We start from the raw sequence: 24,243 nt of genomic DNA, 5'->3' as shown, positions 1-24,243 counted from the left end.
TAACTAGTTTCTATCGCTCTAACGTTCATACAAGTTTTTAAGTCATCGGGTGTTAATAGGTTTATTCATCATATCGAAATGGACACTTTACAAGTAAAATAGCATGTCCGTTGTCATTTGATGTACAGAATGTCATTTCTTTTGAGCCGAGCGGGCGGGGCTATGAGCGGTGACTCGCGAGACACCCAATCGCCCGCCTCGCGACCAACGGCTTCGCCTTCCAACAGAACACCCAGACGCTCGTGTACCTACGGGACGTCCGACACAGAGGAAAATAGCCTAACTAACCGCTAGTGAACTTATTTCCTTTTTGAACGTCTGCCCGTACAATGTGAGAAAATGGCCGGAACAAGGTAGGATATGGCATATACACCATCTATTTTTTTTCGGACGTTTAGGACCTTTAACTAGTTATCTCCATTAGCAACGTCGATGTCTCATAAACTTCTGTAACGTTAAGGTAGCTAACCTAGGTTAGCTAACTCTAGCTAACGCTTGCTATCTCCGTTGGCACAGAGGACATAGGTTAGCAAGTTAGTTAATTGATGTTAAATTGAAAAATAAAAATAAAATGGCACTTAACTAGTTTTGTGTGAACTGACTCGAATAACCCATAGAAGACTGCGAGGTAGACGGAAACGCATGAAATGTTAAGTTAGGTTAGATTTCATTCATTCGTTAGCGTCGTTGCTGCTGGCTATATTAACGTGTATGTGGAGATGCCCCGATGCTGTGAGTTGATGCAACAAGATAGTTAACGTGACTAGCAGCAAAGTTGATCGATATGACTGAACAGCAGAAGAAACTAGCTAACCTACATAAGAAGGGAGTTTCATTTCAGTTTTCACAATAGAAAGCGAAGTAATTGCGTCGTTTGAAGTAGACACGTCTCTGTAAATATGTATGTTAAAATTAACTAACTAGCTTAGCTAATTAAAATTGCACATAACCATAGAAAGTTGGGTCTTTTCGGCTTGAATCGTTCACAACTGTTGGACAGTTTGTAACGTCATATTTAAAACTCCAACTAAGTTTATTGATATACGTTTATTGTGGTTTTAAATGTAGGTTACGTATTTTAGCGATTTTAATCATCCCTGATTGATTGTTGACATTTGGCAGATCTTTTTACCAGAGTTCTGTCGCTTGCGGTTTACACTTAGTCGCTCGGGAACTCTTTGATGTGAATAGGTGTATTCCGGCGCTATTGCGGTTAGCAGCACGTTTGTTGCGCCTTTGTGACTGCGCTTCATCACACATTATACAACACTGTTACCACACCACATCTGTGTCGCTTCATTAAAAATCTGCAGCTTTTCACCATTCAGCTTTATGGCTATAAAAAAGATGAAAAGGCCTTTAAAAGAAATTGAATCCTTTGAAAGTATTTCCGTTTAACGTATTACCATTAACATATGACCATGTTAGAATGACTTTTACATTCATAGACCATTTGTCAATGTGATTTTCAATGTGTCCAAAATAAAATAAAATACAATGATTGCCATTATCGGGCCACGTACTGTGATTAATCATATTTTTCTTCAATTTTCATCACAGGAATGAGGGTTAGGAAACATCACACTGTCATAAAGAGATTTTAAAAAGTGCAGGTTACATAAATAAGAATGAAATTCAGTCAGTTTTTTTTCACTTTAACTTTTGTAGTGGATGAACTGCACACTATTTAAGAACCACTTTCTAAGTATAAATATTTTCTTCGCAGAGAGGAGTACATCTGTCAGCTGGGGTGACTCATAGGATGTATTCCCATTTGCTTTTTTGGTGCAAAATAGTTTTGCAGACAATAGGAGGACCCTCCATTGTGAGGGTAGTTTACCTTAGTTTTCCAGCTGGAACTTTGAGCCAAAAGCAACAAGGCTCTATCGCTGTAATGAGTGTCTCCATTAGAGGATGTTGCTGTTTTAATAGGGCTGTGAGCTGTGACGTTTTCATGTTTTTTTGTTGTGCAAAGTGTTTTGTTTTATCTTGATACTCCAATGTGCTCTATTCTGCAGTCATCAAAGCTTGTTCTAATTGTAAATTCTTTGGAACAGGCCAAAGCTTTCTGTTTTTTAGAACTGAGCTTGGATAAATTTGTGTTTCAAATGCAGATTAAATCATTTGATTTATCTCCCAATAAAGCAGGATAAAAGGCCTCCAAATATAATGTCTTTCCAGCTTTCAGGTTTCAAAGTTGCTACTGAAACTGTAAAATCTCTTAATGTCTGTTTGTATTTAGGTGTTAAAATACTTAGGCTTAATCATAGCTATTAGTATAATATTTGACCAATACATTATGTGCACTGGACATAACATATAGCCTAGCTACTTGTTAATGGGAGCTTCCTTTACTCACACTTTCCTGCTGACTATTAGACTAATACAAAGTCTGCAAAGTACAGTCAGTAGGTTAGCTCATAAAAGTTAACTCATACAGTTCAGTAATGTTACAGTTCAGTAACAGAAAGGTTACATTTCAGTTACTAAAATCTGACCTAGTGTACTTACACAACATTGAACAAATGTGTGGAAGGGACAGGGGGTGCTCTGCTGCATGCAGCAAACTCGTTTGCACCATTCTGTTAAATTTGTTAACCTGCTCCACCAGCACAGATCCCTTTTATGAGTAGCTTCATCATAGCTGGTGCTTTCCCCATACATCTCTGTGTAACGCCAAAACAAACAACTCAATCCAGTTAGTTCCTCCCTGCCCATCTCCTAAGAGACCATTACTTTACCTCCGGACTCCGTGTTTTGTCAATATATGTTTACTGGTGACCTCTGACCCCTCTCTACTTTTGACTTCCCTATAGTTGTCCAGCCAATTTGTCCCACTGTCAGATTATCTGTGAGCTCCCAGTAATGAAAACCATGAACAGAGTTGTTGGACAAATAAGTTCAGAAAAAAATGTTGAGTTTAACCCTTAAACCATACATGGAACAGATGATCATGGCTTAACCTCCCATTAGCTTACATGAAACATTTTGCCTAAAATGTGCCTGTCACATTTGATATGGCATCTATACTTTTTATGTTGGATGACTTTGATAGAAGAGCCTAACTGTAATTTCATAGTAAATTCTTTTACAGTATTTTCCACTTGCCAAAATGTGCCTCATAGAAATGAGCCACTGTTACCAATGTTGGCAGCTGGTATATCAGACAAGGGATCAGTGTGCCATCAGCTAAGTGTTGAGACTTATACAGTCTTCTGATGCTCATTGCTTACTGTCCATCGTTTCCCTCTCACAGACACTTCCTTGCTCATGTATAGCCACGCCGTGACCTAACAATGTACCCATTTATACTGAATAAGTGGGTTGGTGAGGGGGCGGTGGCTAAAGCGCTTGTCCAACTTGTCCCCACCAGAATGGGGTTGAGTGCAGCTTGGCCCATTTGCTGTTTTACAGTTTCATAGGGGACAACTTGACTCCCCTGCTGGGGCTACACCTTCCACTGCTGGGTTGCTGGATGCAGGAAGGATCTGCCTGAGACAATGGCAGCATGCAGTACACTACTCACACATCATCGCAATGAGGTCAGGTCGGTCTGCTTTATATAGAAGGAGTCTGAGCCTGGAGGGTGTTGTAAGATGGCCTCATTTTATTTTGGCAGTTGCACCCCAGACCTTATATCCTTAGCCCAAAGACAAACACCCCCCTCCCCATGGTTGCACGTACAACCTCTGATTGACTGGTGGTGTTGTGTGAGAGTTCAACTGGTAATAGGGGCTATTCCAGATGAATGGAGTCCAATGGTTAAGCTGACAGTAGACCCCATTGTCGGCCCCATTAGAGCAGAGAGCAATTCACATCTGTTGAAATGCATATGATCAGAACTTGTCACAGTGCTGGCTTGTCCTCTTTTAGCCATAGCACATGTGCTTAGAAAACTGCCAGTTCTGCATAATATTTAATTCTGGTTATGGGTGTGTTTGGTATGTTGGCCTCAGCAAACAGCTGCCAGGGGAAGAAACTCATGATGCCGGTGTCATCTCATAGGCAAACTAAGCATAACTGTCATCTCATAGACAAACTGAGCTTGAGTGTCATCTCATAGACGAACAGAGTTTAAGTAATATCCCATAGACGAATGGAGTTTGAGTGTCTTGTGCCTTGATTGTTAAGCCAGGAGCGAAACACGATGCCTTCAGCTGATGAGGCTACACACATAATCGAAAAGGTTCCTTGGAAGTGCTGGTATCATTGCAGATGTTTCTGGATCACACTGGTATGTGTGCACGCGTCCTGTTCTCCGGCACACTGAAATGCCTTCTCCCTCTGCACTCTTTCCGGAATGTGTAACGGCTCTCTTCCTCTGGACAATCTGTTCAGCTATGTCAGTCCTGACTCGTTTTTCCCCCAAAGACAAACAATCCCAGTGTTGAAGCGCATGGAGACAAAGAACATAACAGACGTGAGCAGCTGTAGCGCAGCTTCCTCTAACGCTGGAAGACAGGAGCTGAGATGGAAAACCGTTGACACTGTGGGCTGCCAAGCCTGTGCTTTAAGCAACTGGAGTTCTATTTGCTACAATTACAGGCTGTGTGACCCTCAGCCAAGGATATAATACTAGATGTACATGTATGTAATATAAAGCCTGTATCCTCAGGACATGCAAGTTCCATGGGAAAGGTGGATTAAGCCCTTAATAGAACTACAATAGGGGTGTTGTGAGGAAAAAAATGGTCTTTTGATACTGAGTCAGTTGGTGTGTGAGTTTGAACAAAGAGCATTTGGCTCAGTTAAAATTAAATTTCATGTGGAATAACATGCACACATGTAGACACACACACGTGGACATGCACATGCACACACACATCCTCAGATATTTACACTGATCCTATGAGGGTTTGTTCTCGTCTTCAGGCAGCCTCGGCGAGCCAGTGCTCTTTAGAACTACAGAATTTTGCTGACAGGTGCAGCAGATTATTATTGTTCAAATGAATGAGTGCACTCTTACCCCCTCTCTCGGGGAGGGGGTGGTCACCATGACACCCTCCTGTCTTTCCCTTTTTATGAGTTATGCCTTTAATTGTCTAAGGTGCACACCCTGTATTTTTCAAATTATATGGCTAGTTTTTTTTTTTAACTGAGACTATTGTAAAAATAAGAGGCATAAATTTTTGGTAAACATGTATAATAAAAGTTCTAGTAAATTCAGATGAGGATTGAACCGGATTCTATACTGTGGGATTATACTATTTTAGTGACCAGTAGTTGTTTACATGGCCCATGTTTACCTGTTCGGTCTGAGTCATAGGAAGCATATTCTTGATTGCTGTTTTTAATAAACCCTTTAAAAATAACACCTTTTTTCATGCTGGATGTAGTGGCTTTGTGAATGCATTGGCTTAGTTTAGCTGCTGCAGCAGGCTACCTTGGTAGCAGGTCCTGTTTTTAAGCACACTCACCTGGCATGGTCCCCAGAGGTCAAGTGCCAGACCCAGAATAGCATTTGTTGTGAGACTCATTCAGGTTGTACCCTCCACTTTATGCCAGTGAACTACCTTGCACACTGAAAGCTGTGTTGTCTCTAGTTATTTTATGACCTTGCCCGTGTTTTGGCATTTGTATCTTTTTTTGGGTAGTGGCTGTTTTCAGAAGGCTTATAACAGAAACCTCGGCTGGAGCTCAGAGACTGCTGAAAAATCCTCTGCTCTACATTTAGAACAGTGCATGTTATTACTAATTCTATTATCTCAAAGCTATTTCAAAGCATGTCATTTTGCAGTCATTTTTAAACAGTGAGGCAATTCCTAAATATAATTCAAGAATTTGTGCAGGAATTTTGTTATTAAAAATATTGCTATATAATTAGACTGCAGTTTATTTTGTACTGGATATTTTTCAGTCTAGTAGCTGGTAAAGTAGAAAAAGAGAATGGTCTTGGTTTATTGTTCTGCTGTATGCCATGTGTTTTCAGAGGTGTTATGATATGTCTGATTGTTTTTATATTTTTAACACTTAGAATAACTGTGTTTTTACAGTCTTCTTGGCGATGTGAGTTAGACAAGATGTGGCGTCATGGACAAATGACTGATTTTGTAGAGGAACAAGGTGAAATTCCTTCTTACTATTTTAACTGCAGTAGTCTTATCTTGTTCATGATTATGGTGATTATGCAACTTGTCAAAGTTCAGTTAAATATTGTGTGTGTGTGTGTGTGTGTGTGTGTGTGTGTGTGTGTGTGTGTGTGTGTGTGTGTGTGTGTGTGTGTGCGTGCATGCGTGAGTGAGAGAGGGAGAACGAGAGAGGTAGTGATAAGGTCCATGCTCCTCTTTGGAGCAAACAGATTTGCACAAATCTGTGTTTCTCGAATATTATTAGGCTCTTTAAAAAGGAAGTAACTTTGGTCCTGCATCCTCCACGTTTGCCGTTTGCTGTTTTTTATTCCATAAGGAAAAGAAATCCCTTTAATTTGTTTTGTATTTTTCGAGTGTCAATATGCATGTGAACCCAGAGAATATTAGTTTCACAATAATATAGGCAAACAATTGTGTTTGACGGAGAAGAATTTGCCGTAAGGTGTTTGGTTGCTGAAACACAAAGACTCTTTCGGGACTAGGAAAATTGCTGGGTGGGGATGAGGGCACAAAGGCCTCCAGTTTAACTGTGCCTCAGTGACATGCTTCCCACTCATAAAGCTTTTGATCTAGTGCTGTAAAAGACGACTCAGAGCTACTGAATCTTACTATTCAATGCTCTTTCTGCATGGACGAAACCTCCATTTTAATCTGTGACCTCGTAAACTCTTTATCATTTATCTTTTAGCTAATCTGCAGTTCTTACACACATGCTAACACCTACATATACAAGGGAACGGATTTAAATGAATGTATTTAATCAAGTTTGAAGCAGGATTCTGGTTAAGGCTGGAATGGCTAGCAGTGTTAATAAAGGTGAAAGGAACTGTTTGAAGTGCCAGTCACAGGTGGCCTCCCAGCATCACTCTGCTGGAAAGAGTCAGGTCTCTTGAGATACCTCTGTGGTGCCCAGCTAGGCCCTGCCAGGTGGTCATGGCAACCTGCACAGCCCCATGCTCTCTTGCACTCTCACACTCCTTGTGTGTAATTTACAGTCACTCAAATAAAGGAATAATGGGAGTGAACAAGGCTGAAAGAAACAGTGCCTTTTGTGCATTGGGTACATTGTGCCCTGTGGGAACTCTCTTTGACAACCTGATTAAGGGGATATTTTTTTAGACTGTAGGTGACAGAGGGCAAATGGGCACAGGAGGGTCCAGCTAGCAGTCTGTTCTGCCCCCCACCCCACCCACCCCACCATCATCACCTTGGGTAGCACTGAGATATAGCAGGCTGAAGAAAAAAAATCCTTCAGTTAGTTGTTCTGGATTGTCAGGTCTTTGTGAGTTCAGCAAAAGCTTGCATGCCCCTCTCCCATCTTAGCACAGATTTGACTATGCAGATAAAGATTTAGAGGGGGAGTAGTTATATCTAAATGTCTATAGCTGTGAACGTTCATGCTGACTACCTGTCTGGACTGCATCAGCGTTTGTAACTGATTTCAGTGTGCACACCAGCAGAGCATCACTTTGCTTTGCCTGAAACAGGTACGTTGCAGGTACGTCCTCTCATCCTCAGAGGTAATGAAACATTGATACCCTTGGTTGTCTCTTCTTATTCCTGTCTTAAATTAGTGCACTAATGTCCCCTCTGCATTAGGAAACTAGATCAAAAGCAGCATAATAGGATTCTGAAATGGGTAACATGACCCCAATTAGCTGTTTTAGTTTCTTGTTGTTCGAGCTGCCAGCAGCACTCGCTGTGCTTTAGCGTAGAAGGTGCCACATACTTAATTGTGGGGGAGAGAAGCACCTCAGACTGTATAGTGAAATTTTTAGGCCTTGTGTGGGTTAGAAAATTGTATGGTACAGAGTTTGTCTGGGCTTGATAAAAACCCTCAATTTGATGAAGTAATCGCTCTAAACCAACAACATCAGTTAAATGCAGCAAAGTTGCCATTCACCAGTTCCCTGTCACATGCAGGTCTCTCAGCAGTAATCACAGTGATTAAGCTTACCTGGTCTGCTTTACAGTACCACACACAAGAGGTATTTATGTGATTATGGGTAGGTGGGTGAAAATTGTTTTTGAAAATGTCTTCCCTGTGTATGTTTGTCTGTGTGTGTCTGTGTGTGTCTGTGTGTGTGTGTCTGTGTGTGTGTGTGTGTGTGTGTGTGTGTGTGTGTGTGTGTGTGTGTGTGTGTGTGTGCGTGTGTGTGCGTGTGTGTGTGCGTGTGTGTGTAAATGTGTATGCATATATGTCCATGCCCCATCGTGTGTCTAGCTGTCTGCTGTCTGTATGACTCATTCAGGTTTGTGTTGTCCCCCATTGTGCTAAGATGGCAGTAACAGTTCATCCCATCCACAGAAGTCTCCATGAACGGATGGTGCTCCTCAGGAGGGCTGGCTGCTCTCCTGACAGTGTGTGTGCTTGGGTGTGCTTGGGTGTGTGTAACGGTATGTAAGGCGTGTGAACAGACTCCAGATCATGCTGGGAGCTGCTTGCTCTCTCGGGTTCTCTGCTCTGTGGTGATGAGATTAAGTGTACATTGAGCCAGTGTTCTGTAAGCAGAGCTGTGCTCCCACAGAGACACGCACAAGGCACATTTGCAGAGATGCTCTCCCACCAACATGCGCAAGCACACACACACACACACACACACACACACACACACACACACACACACACACACACACACACACACACACACACACACACACACACACAAAGAGAGAGAGCGCCCTCTCATTCTATGGCTTTATGCATAATACCTCTGATAGCACTTTGGCAAGACCATCATTTTAAAATGCGCACTTTTCCCCATGATTCTCATTTGAGAAACATATGTGGTCTGATTTAAAAGTATCGAAATGCTCTCTTGATCCATTAATGAAATAAATTTCTCCTCATGTGTGAATGAACAAACCAGTTAATCCATGTTGAGTAGTTTCTGAAGATGTTGTGGAAGAATAACAATGACCTCTTTAATCTTACCTTTCTCTGATTCTCATCCTCAGCTCTGATTGGGTGGAAATCCTCGAACCAAGATCCCGTGAGCATATGTATGTGAATCTGGCCACTGGAGAGTGTGGCTGGGACCCGCCCCCTGGAGCTCCTGTACGCCAGGCGGACGGAAACCAGTGGTGGGAGCTCTTCGACCCACACAGCAACCGTTTCTACTACTACAACTCAGCCGCCCGACTGACCGTTTGGCACCGGCCGCAGGGCGCTGACATCGTGCCACTCTCACAGCTCCAGGCCATGAAGCGCTGCACAGAGTCCGAGCACAGGGCAGCTGGCGGCAGAGAGAGGCACAGCAGCCATGGCAGGCGCACACCCCAGCCGCCCCCTGAGCCCTTCACTACTGAACATGAAACTACTGAGAAAGAGACCAAAGAGCAGAGCAGAGAGACTGCACAGCCCCAGGATCCCAGCACGGACAGCAGCAAGAACTCGCTGAGGTAGGCACAGCTGTGCTATCTTTTCCTGTTTGTACAAAGAGCCCCATACCAGTTTGGCAACTTTGGGGCAGTTACATCTGACTTCTGTTGTCATTCAGACAAGTTTTCTGTGAGGTAGCATTGTAGCCATTTAGACAAATCACACCAACCAGTGAAAGTTTTGTTTTTGTTTAGTTTTGTTAAAGAGCAATGGCATGGCTGTCTTCCATGTCATACTGGAGCTCTTCAAGGCCATGTGATTCTCTCTATGTCCCTGGACCTGTCAACAACTAGAATCCAGTTATACCCAGAATCCAGTCATGTTAGCTATATTCCCCTCTGGCTTCTGGTCCTGCTGGTGTTATTTTAGAGATTTATACTCTGCCCAGCTGTAAATCTCTGACTATTGCTCTCCCCTAAAGCAAACCCTGGGCTTCATGGGATGAAAGCTACCAGGGCTGAAGCTGGGGGAAGGCTAACATGTGGTTAACATGTGACTGGACTCCCCCCCGCCCCCACCACCAAATAGAGAATGCATTTTATGGCTGTGCTATACATTAGCCAACATATAAAAAACAGTTACATGTATTTAAAGATGTATATAGGAAGGAAAGCCACATGTCAGAGAAAACCAGAATCACCCAGCAATATGGTCCCATTACAGAGCATTCTGAATCATTTTGGCTCACTGCTACAGAGGACTCTGATGCACTGGAAGTGTGTTACAAATTGCTTTCCTCTCGCTTATCCCTCCACCACATTTTCAGGACTAGAATCTTTCTGGGGGGCCTACACGGTTTGACCTTTTGCCATTATTATGTAAAGGTAGAAAGTCAACAGAGCACTGTTTGGCCTCCCACTGTGTGGCCTCCACAGCTGGAGGCCTGATGTATTATCCCTCACCAGCACCAGTCTCTCTTGGGGAACACCACTCTTCTGACACTCTTATAGATGACGCATGTATATCACAGGTCATGCTGTCTCCCCCAAAAAGTGGACAATTTTGTTTTGAGAGTAAGAGACAGCCATTATGGTTCCACGTGAGCAATTGTGTGATTCATCTTTTTCTCATGGTACTTGCAGATTCCCAGTAGAAATGAAGATATTTAACAAAATTACCTCAACAGTATTTGTACACTACTTAATAAACACAAGATAAGATGACAAGATATTTGATTACAGATATGCTAATTGTGGTTAATACAGACAAGTTCATATTTTTCTTTGACTGTACGTGCGACTTTGATTAGCCTTTAGAATAGAGAATATAATAGAATTGATATTAGAATTGTAGAATAGATAGTTTGAGATAATTGCAAGATCCTGTGTGGATGGAAAGGCCATGTACATTAAGGCGTGAAACCATTATCAGTACATTAATGACTGGCTAATGAGAATGGTAGGAGAAAGATCTATTCCACCTTAATGGCTATTTTGTCCATTTAGCCACTTAGCCCTTCCCCTCCATTTTGTGTATTCATGCCTAAGGGTATGGTGTCCAGATTCTTCTTGGGATAGAGGGGTAGGTCGAAGTTAGGCCTACATGGCCCTCCAAGCTGAGTTTTTCTCAGAAGCATACTCCAAATGGAGTGTTAAGAGAAATTTCTCGCAATGCCTTATGAGTCACCTGCAAAATGGTTGTGCAAAAGAATCCACAAAAGTAAGTATTTTCTTTGTTAATAACAATGTAAAGAATGTACATGTAAACAATGTAAACAATAACAATTGTATTATCTTAATTCAAAATTCATCATTTCTATGTATTATGGTTCCTCTCTTCATAATACATTGTTATTGCTGAATTGTACATTTTGACATATTTTCATGTTGCACTCCCCCCGTATGAAGGCAAATGTAACTAAACTGATATCCATTAATATCAATCAATATCAATCATTACCACTCGTAACTTAGTTCCAAGGGGAATTGGACACTCTAAAACAAGGGGTAGGGGTAAAAATAAATTTTGGGCTAAATCTTTAATGAGAGTGAAGTAGTAGGCCTTCCCTTTTCTGATAGCTCAGCACACAGGGTTGTTACACATCCACTATTGTGTACATGGATGTCACGCAAATGAAGAATTACATAATAATGCATTGTGTATTGTTATCAAGGCACATCTGTGCTGGGTTGTATGACTTATGTATGGCCTCAGTAGACTTTCTACATACACAGTTCCATCTTGACTATAGTGGTACCTTTTGGTAAGGAAATGCTTTGGATTTGCCAAAGCGTCTTAGCGAGGTTAGAACATGCGTACTGCAGACACTCTTAATTATTATTATTATTGCATTTCCCTAATGGGACGGTTCCACAATGAGCAGAGCAGCCATGTCTGGGACAGACTTCCTTTACTAAAACTCCAAATCCATGGTCTATTTTTGTTGATGTTGAACAAGCCTGCTCCTGAGCAGATCTGAAATTATGAACTTATTGTGTTAGCAGCAAGTCCATCAGTGGCTTTGCATGATGAGAAAAATCCAGAATCCTGTCAAATCATTAACATTTCAGTCCAACTAACTCAGTAATCCATGTCTGAAGAATGGGATTCAGACCTCTTGTTCTCCCAGTTCATTCAAATCTGGGTACATTCCGTCATTTCAGATTCACTTTTCTTTTTTATGCAGTAATACTGAAGAATAATTTAAAACCCTAACATATCCCATATTTCAAATACTAACAAACCCATTTTTTATGCAAAGTCATATTGGGGAATCATTTAAAATCCTAACACATCCTGTATTTTAAACAATAACATACTCTGTTATTGTACACAGTTTTATTGAAAAGCAATTTCAAACCCTGACACACACTGTATTATTAACATTAATGCTCAAATAAAAAAAAAAACAGTCTTGTTATTGTTTCACAGGGTACAGTGGGCTCAGTTTCCTTTGTTTGTCCATCTAAAAATAAAGACTGGGGAGTGGTAATAAAATATAATGCTAACAATGGTCTAAGTGGCCTTCATCAGTGTTATTATATAAGGTGTGTGTGGTGCAACTAGCTTCCTGATGATGAGCAAAATGCTAATGCTAAAGCTAAGGGTACGTGTTTCATGAAGGTTACATGTTATGGGAAGATGGTTTTCAGTGGTGATCCCTTGAACCTCATGACCAGTGGGTGTAACATAACCCAGGAGTGACCTGGTAATGCCCTGAAGGGGGTTGCTAGGTTCTTTTGTCCAGCAGAGTGACCTTAGGGCACACTGGCCGCACAGGAAGAAAAGGACTCAGTTAAGCACAGTGCTCGCAGAGACCAACTGTTGGGTTTCTCATAGCAGGAAATGGAGGTGGACATAATGGGGTGAGACATCAAATTATCTCTCTCACACATGAGATCTGACAGCCTCTCCTATTAGGGCCCTAATGATTTAACAGGCATTCCTTTTACAGGGTTGGTCTGTTGTGAATTTGAATGGTATCCAGCAGAAATGAAGGCTTAAATTCTGATTTTTAAGAAAGCACAAGAGTGTTTATCAGAAACTGAAGTTCCATCAGTAAATCTAATCAGGAGTTATTTACTTCAAACAAAAGGCTATGGCAATATATATGAATTCCTATATGAATGTCACTCTATTCTCAAACATTTATGTATTCTGCAATTTTTTTGTTCATACAAGGTTGTTATGTTGAGACTAATATAAGTGTGTGGAAGCTGTCATTTTTCATGTAGGCTTGAAAATAACTATGACACTCTTAACCACTCTTAAACACTCTTAACTCCAAAGGTGGAAAAGCTTTATATGATATCTAGGCTTGCCACTAACAGCAAAAGCTGACAGATTGTTTTCTTGCCTGCTGTTCTTTCACTGATAGTGAGGTGGTTGATTACCTTAAGATTGTTAGGGGGTCTATAATGTAAATAGTTGAGGTTAAATGTACCATAATTAAGTGGATGAAACCAATGTGGTTACCTCCTTTTAAATTAACCTACGTCATATACCTTGGCAAAGGGTGTCATTTTTCGGACAAGTAAACTATCTTCATCACTGTTTCTGTTTTGGTCAGTGGTTCTGCTTTGGTCAGTAGTTCTTCCTTGGTCAGTGGTTCTGCTGCATAGTAGCGCAGACAACTTTCATATTTTCTTTGCCTGATAGTCAGTTGATTGAAGTTCCCTCAAGTATAACCTTATTTTCTCTGTAACTCAGTCCAGCCTTTACCTCAGTATCTTACACGTTCTCTTTCAGCACCCACAGAAAACTAGATTAGTGGCCTAACATAGTTTTTCTTACATGAAAGTAGAGCAGTAATTCCACCCTCTTTTTGTTTTATTTTAGTCATGCCTTTAGTGTTGCTGAAAATACACTGAGAACAGGCTGCCTTGATCAACTGTTTTGCTCTAAAAGCCATAAAACTGTATAACCTCAGCACTGCAGGATGAGGGGCCAGGGTTGGTTTCAGCTCAGATATCTCATACTACTGACAGTTAAGAATCCAGCCTTTAGATTGGACATGCTGGTAAGCTGCCTTACATAAATAATCATTTTCTTTCTCATGCATGTTTATCCTTTATTGATTGTTTTTTATTGATTTGATTTTCTTGTCGAAATGACCACATATAATCTATCGCAACCACAAACCAATTTAATGAATAACAAAGATAAAGTTTTAAATTCTTTAAAAAAAAATCCCCCTCTGCCCCAACCTATGTGTCTAACTCACTATACATTATGTCCAGAGAGCACAGACTGAGGGTAGGTGGTTTTCAGAGCAGTAACTGGAGCTGTACATTCTGATGCTATCTGATTTCATATCAACAGATGTAGATTAGTTGTAAGATTCCAGTGTAGTCTCACTCTCCACATGCTAAGCTTTCTCCCCCACCCTTCTACAGCATGAATAAGGGTTGTTTGGGGTGAACCTATGCGTTAGCGTCAAGACTGGGTTTAAAATAAATTATACAACATTTGGATTCTGATTAGCCCTGGTCTTATGTCAAGAAGGGTCCATGGTCGTTCCTTGATTATTCCAAGGAGAATGTTTCACAGAACATGCCTAGACCATAACTGGAACCTCTGAAGTTTAGTATCTTTGTCCACTAGAGGTTAATCCACCATAAAAGTCTCTTTACAGCCTCTTTGGCTTGTGTTATATAATGCACACTTGAGAAATGGCTGCGAGAGGATGTGGAGGCAGAACCAGTCCATAATGGTCAATGCTGCTGAAGGGTGTGGAGGCAGAAATAGTCCATGGTGGTCAGTTCTTCTGGAGGGTGTGGAGGTAGAGGTCATTTTGGTTGTGAGGGAAGCATGTGTGGAAGCCAGACTCCCTGTCTCACTGGGGAGAGGTGTTCAGCTGTCTGTGAACAGCTGACTTTGGGAGCCTTCTACATGTTTCTGTCACAATTTAGAGTCAGGTCTACTAAAGCCTCAATCTTTGTTTTATGGGGTAAATAACATGATACATAGGTTTGATTAAATCAAACCTCAGTAGGAAAAAATATGGAGAACAGTAAGACTTTCATCACGTGTTTAGAGATTTCACAATGACATACCTCTAACATATCATCCCTGTTGCACTTTTAAATAGATTGTTCTTTCTGTGAGTCATGTTTACGAGCTGTGTGAATAAAGAGCCTATAGATCCTGCTTCCTCTTCCTGGGGATAATATTAACCCATAGCTTCAGTCTTTCTCTTGTCCTGTGGTCTGTGGACTCTTCAGTTGCTCTTATTCACTTTGACTCAGATGATGTATTTCTAATGCTGATTTCTGGGATGGAGCTAAAACTTTCTAACAAATAACTGCTGTCTCTCAAATGCCCTCTATTCTGTGTGGGTTGTGGCCAAACAATGAGACACCAGGCTGCCTAGGACAAATCAAAACTCCCTGATGAATAATGCGTTTGAACTCAGTTTTCTCTCTAGTAAACTGAATTATCAAGAGAGACTCCAAAAGGTTACAGTCATACTGTCTTACATTATGTACCCAAAGACCAGAAAAAATGTGCGTCTGGATCCATATTGGACCTGTTTGGAATATGCACATACAATCCATTTGCTGGAATAAACTGGCCCTTTAAGGACTACCACAATATGTATTATTATGTACAATACAAACGTTTCTTCCTACTGCAATGTTTATATTATACTAGACTGAATATAAATCTATTATGTATTATCTAGATAATAAATGATACTTAAGTTTGACTACTTCCTAGAGTCCTATTATAGGATGGTCTATAAAAGCTATCACTATGACAGCAGTAGAATCCTGCATTGTGTCTGTGTGTACATGCGATCCTGAAGTCTTTTGAGTGAGTAGTGGAAAGAATGCCAAAGTAGTTACTAATGCCAACCAGAGCAGTCTCCCATGACTAATCTTAGTCTATTTCACCCACTCTCCCTTTCTTTCTTCAATGCTGCTATACATCTTTCCCGCTATTTATCTGATCCTTCCCTGAATATGCGTTTCTCTTGCTTCATTTGACATATCTATGAAACAGAATAGCTCATAAAATGCACATTTTTCTTTCTTTTTTCTTTCCTTTCTTTCTGGGTGTGTGCACTAATCATTAAATTTGTATGTTCGATTTCATTCCAGACTTTGATGCAATGGATAGAGTTTCTGTTGTTCTATTGCCTTGCTTTACAAAAACCTTATGGCTTACCACATTTGGTGTGTGTGGAGATTGGGGATGGATTTTTTTTTTAAATTCAGTGCATTATACATTTTTTCTGAGAGCCCTCATAGCTCAAGACGTCCGTTAACCATTGCTGTTAGCCTACTGGATGACTATATTGGTATTTCCTGTTTTGTTGTGTAGAATACCCTTTGAACTCTTTAACAGTACCAGCACCATAACAGGAAATTAAGTTATCATCATGGTCACATAAAGAAATGACACTGATTACTCAGCACACATGAATAACTTGTCTAACAGTCCTTTACCCGGAGACCCGTGCTGTCTGCCACCATGTTTACAGCTGAGCTAAATACCATTAGGGATCAGGAGTGCTTATGTCAGTGTCATATCATGCCCTTTGCTTACATTCACCTGGCTGACAGCTCTTTTCTATGGGTAGATTTAGCTATAATGCTGAGCCTTTCACTGATTTACTCTGTGATGACATCATGTGAAAATGTAGTAAACATTCAAGTGGAAGCATCACAGATACGCCAGCTTGACAAAACCAGCACCACCAGTATCATTACAGGTGGTCCATCTTTACACAGTGATCATGTCATCCAGGATGATTGTTACGTCTGAATCAGATGGGATGCTCCAGGGAGTGGTTTTGGCCTGCTGCCAGGTGGGGACATGCAGCTTTTTATGAGTGCTCCTTCATCTCACCTACTACTGTTTACATTCTGATCTCAGTGATGGCATGAGTCAAGGCCTGAGATGGAAAGATACAGAAGGATAATGTGGAGTATGCTCTGGCAGGAGGAAAGGGGGAAGTCCTAATCTGTATAGGCTATAGGCCTCTGGAGTATTGTTCCAGTATTGTCTTGAAGAGTTAGGGTGGGGAAGTGGGGGTACTAAAGTGGCCGAATAAAGATCCTACATGGCTTTCCTTTGCTCTCCCACGCTTTCCTTTCTGAGGTCATCTGATGTTAAATGAATGGAAGATCATTGCTGTGTGTTGCCTTGTTACATGTGTTACATGAAGAAGGGACAAAATTATTTTAGAATTCCCCTATAACAGGGGTGTCACAAGATCCACTGTTACTTTCTTTTTCACCAGAAAAGGGGTTTTCTGAGGTATTTTTGTAGAACACGTGACTGCCTGTTTAAATATATCAGAGTAACTTAAATGCTTCATAAAACTTGTCTTCATGGGTAGATCAATGAGGTTCTCTTTGTACGCCTAAATGATAAAAAGGAATAGCTTAGCTTTGTTGATTGATATCAATATCTTTTTCTGCGTAAGTTTATCAGAAAGTTGAAAGGTTTTTAATGTACTTAGAATATTGTTTATTTTGTTTGTTCAAGAGCATGACAGTAAGTGTATGAAAATTGTTGAGTTCTGTCAGATGACTTCAAGCAAAGGTGGGTTTGAGGAATATTATGCACTGATGCCTCTGTAGAGTAATAATAGTTTGAGGCAGCTAATGGATTATTAACTGCTTGAGTGAAGATTCTGACAGTTTTGGCTGATTTATACAATTATATAAAAGAAAATGTAAGTATGATTTTGTCAGATGTCATTTTGTTTCCAAGTGTATTAGTTATCAGATTTAGCTCAAAAATCTTTCACAGAACAGTATTTTTTGTAAATATGTATTAAATGTGAATTTATTCTAGCATACTGCTCATACTACATAGAGCTACTATAGTTTTGACACTGGCCTTGCTGTACTTGTGTAGTATATACATTACCATGTCGTAAACAACTGTTATTCTTGAACAAAAGTAATTCAAGGAACTATGTGCATTCATGTCAGCTCAAGACATTTTGAAACCACAGGGCTTTAAAATCTATTCCTGTGGAACAAAAAGCTTTTGTTTGGGCAATGGCATTATAGAGCCTTAGGCTTGGTGGATGTTATTCGAAGTCCAACTTGGGTAATTATTCCAAATTACTGTGAGCATTTCAGTAGACTTACTAGATGTTAAAGCTGAATATAAAGCCAATGTAACTAAAGATAAAGATAATTGGTTTACTTAACAAGTTTTTAATGGTCTTTAAAATGACTTACTTACTTTGTCTCCTTGATTTGCATGTCCAAATATCAGAACTAGATCTCACGTGTTGCTTTATTTTCTGTGCTTACAGAGAGGAGCACCAGGACCCAGCTCAGACATGGCAGCCCCCTCCCGGATCTAAGGCAACTATGCTAGTTAAGGTGAACAGCATAGGCCGAAACCAAGCAAAGGGGAACACCTCAGTATCTTCCCTTCAGCCTCCAGGCCACAGCGCTCACACCAAAGCCATCGGCCATGGCACCTGCACTCTCAATCCTCCGAGTACCAAGCCAGCAGGATGCCACTTGTTGTGTGTTCAGGCTTATAAAACTACACCGGCTGGCAAGATGGCTTCTGACATGAGGCAGGCCCACCACCTGAGGAAGGCTAGTGATGGAAGCTTCTGCCTGGTGACTCCCAGTGACCCTGTTGCACACCAGACCACTCTGAGGCCGCAGTCCAGCACGCCAAGGCCAGTGTCCCCTCACTACGGAGCCGCAGCACATCTGTATGACGACCCTCCAGTAGACAGCCCAATTTATGATGAGCCTCCAATTGATATGGAAGTGGAGGGTGCTCACCTACAGAATGGCCTGTCCCGCCACACACACAGCTTCCAGAAGGGTAAGCTCCTTCCACACCCTGGTCACACACACACTGGATCCAAACACAAGAGGAATCCTTCTACTCCTGATTACAGCCCTGCTGGGCTGGAATGCATCAAGCACATGGTAAACGTCGACCCCAAACAGGGACTCCTCCCTGCGTCACCTGTACCCTCTCCTGGTCCCTCACCAACCTCTGCACCTGAGCCAGTGCTCCCTCAGGCCCGAAAAGAACCAGTAAGTCTGGAGAAGAAGCAGTCATGGAGGCTTCTTGAAGCTGGCGTGCTTCGGGCCATGGAGGTTCATCACAGCAGGCAAAGCAGCCAGGCCTCTCAGGACTACTCCACTCCCCCGCCCCCCACGGGCACCTACCAGGACTCAGGCTACTCCACAGGGCCGTCCCCGAGCCTGCGCAGGAAGAGCCGGAGGAGAATGTGTGGCATAGCCCAGGGCCGGCCGGGCTCAGTTGGCAGCGCTGGTGAGCTGTCCGCCCTGAACGAGCGGCTCATGGCTGAGATGAGGGAGGTGGTGAGCCGTTCCAACACCATGCGTGAGACCAAGGCAAGCCTGGACTCTGAGATGCTTGAGGGCTGTTCGGTGCGGCGCGCACACTCTCCGCTAGGCTCCCCCAGGAGGTTTGGTGGTGGAGCAAGGTGCTCCTCAAGAGAAGACATGACCTCCAGCAGCAGGTCTTTAGGTAGGATGGGGAACCACGGCAACGTGGCCCTCACCAGCCTGGAGCTCCCTGGACGGCAGAAGAGAACGTATGAGAAAGTGGACACACTGGAGAAAAGCATTACTAGCCAAGTTAGTCTCACCTCTCCTGACACTCCTGGACATCCAACTCAGGTATCTACCCTCTATTTTTAATTGAAATATATGAGTTGAATGTGAACTTTACTGATATCATACTACTTGTTGTTTTAGTCAAACCTGCAGTTTTGTTTTTTTTCTGGTGCTGGCTTGAATGTTTTCCTTTTTTCAAATTTTGTTTCTTCACTAGGTTTCTTCTTCATTGCACACCAGAGACTTTTTTGCAATGTTTTTACTTGTGGCTTAGTGTCTGAGGTAAAAAAAAAAAAAAAGTCCTCTGTGAGGCTGTGGTAATGAGAAAAGTGCTATACAAGGAACATCCAGCTTCTGTAGTTCTATATGGCAGTAACTTTTATAGACTTTCATTTGGGGATTTATAGTTTCGTATAAAATATATGTATGATCTCCTATTTTCCACTGCCCCAGAGTTTAAGCAACATTTAGAACCAGACTTTGTTTAAACTCCTTAGGGCTGGATGGGAATGTGGTTTTCTTTTGTTTGCGTTTTTCATGTCTGATTTAGTTTTGCTGCAAGGGTCTGATTAGAACCAGATTATTGTGTTTGCTGCCCATATCAGTGTTCTAGTGTTGAAAAACAGAAATCATGGACTTAGTAAACTAGCTACATAAGTGAGTCGACTTACAACTTTTCTTTCTTATATCAATTAAAGTTGTGTGTGTTGGTCCACATGATTCTATTTAAGGAACTGATTCCTCTCAGAGGACCACTACCTGCAGACCTGACCAATGCTAATGTCTCTGAACTCGTTTTATTTTTGAGTATTCCTTTTATTATTGAGCAACTACAGTGTTCTCAGTCAATCCACAATGCTAATAAATCTCATACCTGAATATTTAAGAAAGAAAAAGTGAAGTTTTGGCTTTCTTAGGAGAATAGCTACATGTGCATAATTATTTGGCAACTATTAGTATGCAGAATTATGCAACTAAAAGAAAACAGAAATTGCCATCTCACTTGTTTATTTTCATCTGTTAAAGTGAGAGAAACTTTTTGTGCAGCAGCAACCACAGCCTCCCAGACACTGTTCAGAGAGCTGTACTGTTTTCCTTCACCGTAAATCTCCCGTTTAAGAAGGGCCTGTAAGTTCTCTGTAGAGTTTAGGTCAGGTGAGGAAGCGGGCCATGTCATTATTATTTCATCTTTAAGGCCTTTACTGGCTAGCCATGCAGTGGAGTACTTTGATGCATGCAATGGAACATTGTCCTGCATAAAAGTCATGGTCTTCTTGAAAGATGTGGACTTTCCTGTACCACTGCTTGATGAAAGTGTCTTCTGAAAACTGGCAGTAGGTTTGGGAGTTGATTTTGATTCCATCTTCCACACAAATTTCAGCTAGCTCATAGTAGTACCCCACCTTCACCTTGCTAGCTTCTTCTCAAATCTTTGGCAGTTAATTTGTGTCGTGTTTTCTCAACACATTTCTTGCAACCATGTTGACTATTTGCAACAAAACCTTTGATGGTTCTGTAATCACCCCCCAATATCTTAGCAGTTTTAAGAGTGCTGAATCCCTATTAAAGACTTTTTACAATTTTTCACTTTTCATAGCTAAAATATTTGTGTGTGAGTACGAGTGCATGCATGCATGCTTCCGTATGTGTGTCTCTATCATCACGTCCCTACCTTGTTAATTGATCATATGTCTCACCTGTCCTTAGTTATGTTCCTTGTTAGCACATGTATTTAAACCTCTGTTGGACTGTTATTTGTTGTCGGTGTTTGCTCCTGTGTATTATACACTTAACACATCATGCTAGTGTTTGCAGGTTTTGCTATTCACCAAGTTGTTGTGGTTTAGTGTATTTTTGTTCTGTTTTTTGGATTTTGGTTTCAGTTTTGTTTGTATTGTTCTTTGTCACTGAGACTTGCTTCGGCATCCCACTTCCTCATTACGTCTCGTCACACTTTAAATCCAATAAGCTTTCAAGTTTATACAGCTTGGAGTTGGAAAATATGCATAAAAATGATATGGTCAAAATACTCTCTTGTCTACTAATTGTGCTCACAGTGTAGTCTATGTATGGTGAAACCCCTGTCAGCACATAATGAGGGAGACATGGACTACTTCTTGAATGCCTACAGATTTGTGGTCAAATCATCCCTCATACATAGAACACGGGCTGTTTTGAGAGCTTGATATTTAAATATCTTGTTGTTTAAAAGATCAAATCTGCTTAAAATAAGCGGAAGATATTTGTAGAGCTCCATAAGAGGCAGACTGTAAGTGTATCATAGTTGGCCCAGAAGACGCCCACGTTGTACATGCGGTGCGCTTTTGGAAGTCTCCCCTTTCACCCTCTGCTACGTATGCAGTCACAGTCTGCCGAGTTGAAGGACCAAATGGCAGGACGTAGCAGAGCTGCAAAACACAGATCCCGCAGGGCAGGAAGGGTTGCCACTGGGGCCCATATGGTAGTGTCCTGGCATAGTTGGGGCCCCACTGAGTGAGAGGGCGGCTGCTGTCAGGGCCCAAGCGGTTGCTGTACCCACCGTCGACATGTACCTTCTGTGAAATGTTCTCTAGTGTCATTGCTTTTATTTGTTGCCTAATGCCTTTTTATGCACATTGCATTTTGATGTTAAAGTTAAAATCACACTGTCCATATGTGTTATGCTTTTTAGGTCTTAGGATTTTTACTTTCACTGTGTGAGCAATTTATACCTTTCTTGTTCTTTCACTATTACTCCACAGGCATAAGCATTTGTGTTAAATGACTAGCTGGCCCATGCGTTTTCTGCTTCATGTAACCCGAATGCTGTTTTTCTATAAGAGAAAGAGCTACAGTGTGGGCAAACATTCCTCCAGGAATCACAACTTCAGTCCAGTCCACTGTATTTTTAGTAGTAATACGGCAGAAAAGGTTTGTTCCTATGTGGGTACTTGTGTGATATTGGGTGATCAGTATGACTCTGGGTGCAGTTCTATTCTGGGTGAAGTTAAGGAGTCAGGCCTGCAGTAGTTCACCCAGCCTTCTCACTGAGCTGGAGGAGCTTTGAGAACTGCTACTGTGGAGAAACTGCTGCTTTATGAATCCTTTCTTTCTCCATCTCTCTCTATCTCTTCCTCTCTCTCTCCAACACCCTGTTTGTTTTTGTTTTTTTTCTCTATCTCAGACAGGAACGCTGGACTTGAAGACACAGCAGGGAAGCAGGAAGAAGGGCGTGGTGGACAGTCGAACGGGGTCTCTCGGGCCCCCGGCTGACGGAGCGGCACGGGCCACAGGTGGAAGCAGCTTCCATCTCTCCTATGCCACCCTGCGCCAGCCCCCTCCGCCAGACACTGGCATGGCCGACTGGGCCAGCAAGCACCTGAACCTGCATACGCAGGGGCTATTCCGACGCCGCGTCTCCATCGCTAATATGCTCTCCTGGAACCGAGGCTCCATCAAGAAGCCCATGCTGGTGACGAGCGACCGCACAGTGCGTAAGGAGGCCTGCGACATGTTCAAACTGGTCCAGGCCTACATGGGTGACCGGCCATCCCGTCTGGACCGTCGACACGCCGCCCTCCTCATTGTCACCAAGTGCTGGGGCATGCAAGGCCTCCGGGATGAGCTCTATGTGCAGCTGGTGCGTCAGACCACCGGGAACAGCAGTCCTCGCAGCCTGGCCGCTGGATGGGAGCTCATGGCTGTCAGCCTGGCTTTCTTCGCCCCTTCACCAAAGTTCTGCTGCTACCTGGAAGGTTATATCCAACGCCACATGGACCCCACCAATGATAAGAAACGTGAGTTTACTCTTTCTATGTCCTGCTCTCTCTGTCTCGTTCCTTGTACTTTTTTTAAGGTGTAGAATCAGATACTATCAGTGGACAGTATTTGGACATGGGCTAACTTTTCCTCTAATCTTATATTTTGTATTCAGTTACTCAGTACATACTAGACCAACAAGACTTCAAGAAGAAGAACTCAAAGTCCAGAAAGAAGAGGAAACAGAATACAGAAGAGGAAGACAGTAAGTTTTGAAACTTCTCTCTGTTTCTCTCTGCAGATCTCACTCTATTTCAGAAATATTTTCTGCATTGGACCTTTCTTTAGAGGGAAGGTGTTCTCTTTTACATGGATCTGATGAGTATGTATATGAGCTAGGGTAATGAATGTTAAACATTTAAAAATGTAATATTGCGCCACCAGCTTTAGCACCATAGCTGCTGAGAGACTCTCTGTGAAATCTGGGTCTGAATGGAGAACAAGTCTGGTGGCATGCACACCCTCTAAGGCACAATGAGTGCTGGTCAATAGCCCACACAGATTGTTGACTGACCATTTGTAAGTCATAAATGCCTGTGGTAATTAACCCTTACGGCTGATCCCACTGCCAGCTCATGTGGTGTCATTCATTTGTGAGCACGATATTCCAACCTTGAGATCCTTTGACTTAATTTAGGTAGCCACAACACACAGCAATGATGATCTCATCAGTGTGAGACCCACTCTACTCCTCAGGCGCTGACCACAATGGTGGTCTCACATGTGCCTCACCGACCAAAGCCCAATCCTACACATGACATGTGACTAACTGGCATAACTGAAAGCCTACACCTCCTGAGTAATTCTACATTGTTAAGTTGACTTTTAAGAGACAGTTTTCAAACCACTACACAGGGAGGATGTGGCTGATATGGACAGCAGATGATGCCTGTTTGAAATGCTAGGAGCTGCCATCTCACATGTGATCAGTGGGACAGATGTAGAGAGGAGCCCC

The 24,243-nt window shown here is 42.0% G+C and overlaps 1 protein-coding gene across 5 annotated transcripts in view; it reads left to right on the top strand.

The window, feature by feature from the left end:
* Positions 1–31: 31 nt before the first annotated feature.
* arhgap46a (Rho GTPase activating protein 46a) overlaps positions 32–24,243 on the top strand; it is a 30,629-nt gene continuing 6,417 nt past the window's right edge. For 2 of the 5 annotated variants that reach the window (XR_014119332.1, XM_027012454.3), the window contains exons 1-5: positions 32–353; positions 9,048–9,491; positions 18,191–19,553; positions 22,654–23,266; positions 23,404–23,493. Coding sequence is in view for 4 of the 5 variants with exons in the window: in XM_027012454.3 (XP_026868255.2) it covers positions 340–353; positions 9,048–9,491; positions 18,191–19,553; positions 22,654–23,266; positions 23,404–23,493 (2,524 nt within the window). In the remaining variant the exon portion in view is untranslated. Of the gene's footprint in view, positions 354–5,993; positions 6,064–8,368; positions 8,487–9,047; positions 9,492–17,276; positions 17,597–18,190; positions 19,554–22,653; positions 23,267–23,403; positions 23,494–24,243 lie in introns of those variants that run through there. The other 3 variants (XM_081705232.1, XM_081705231.1, XM_027012455.3) reach the window with 3 other exon arrangements.

This window comes from Electrophorus electricus, chromosome 22, assembly GCF_041902795.1.
Source record: "Electrophorus electricus isolate QZ-2024a chromosome 22, ASM4190279v1, whole genome shotgun sequence".
NCBI lineage: Eukaryota > Metazoa > Chordata > Actinopteri > Gymnotiformes > Gymnotidae > Electrophorus > Electrophorus electricus.
The sequence above is the reverse complement of the archived record's forward strand: the minus strand, read 5'-3'. Positions and strand labels throughout refer to the sequence as shown.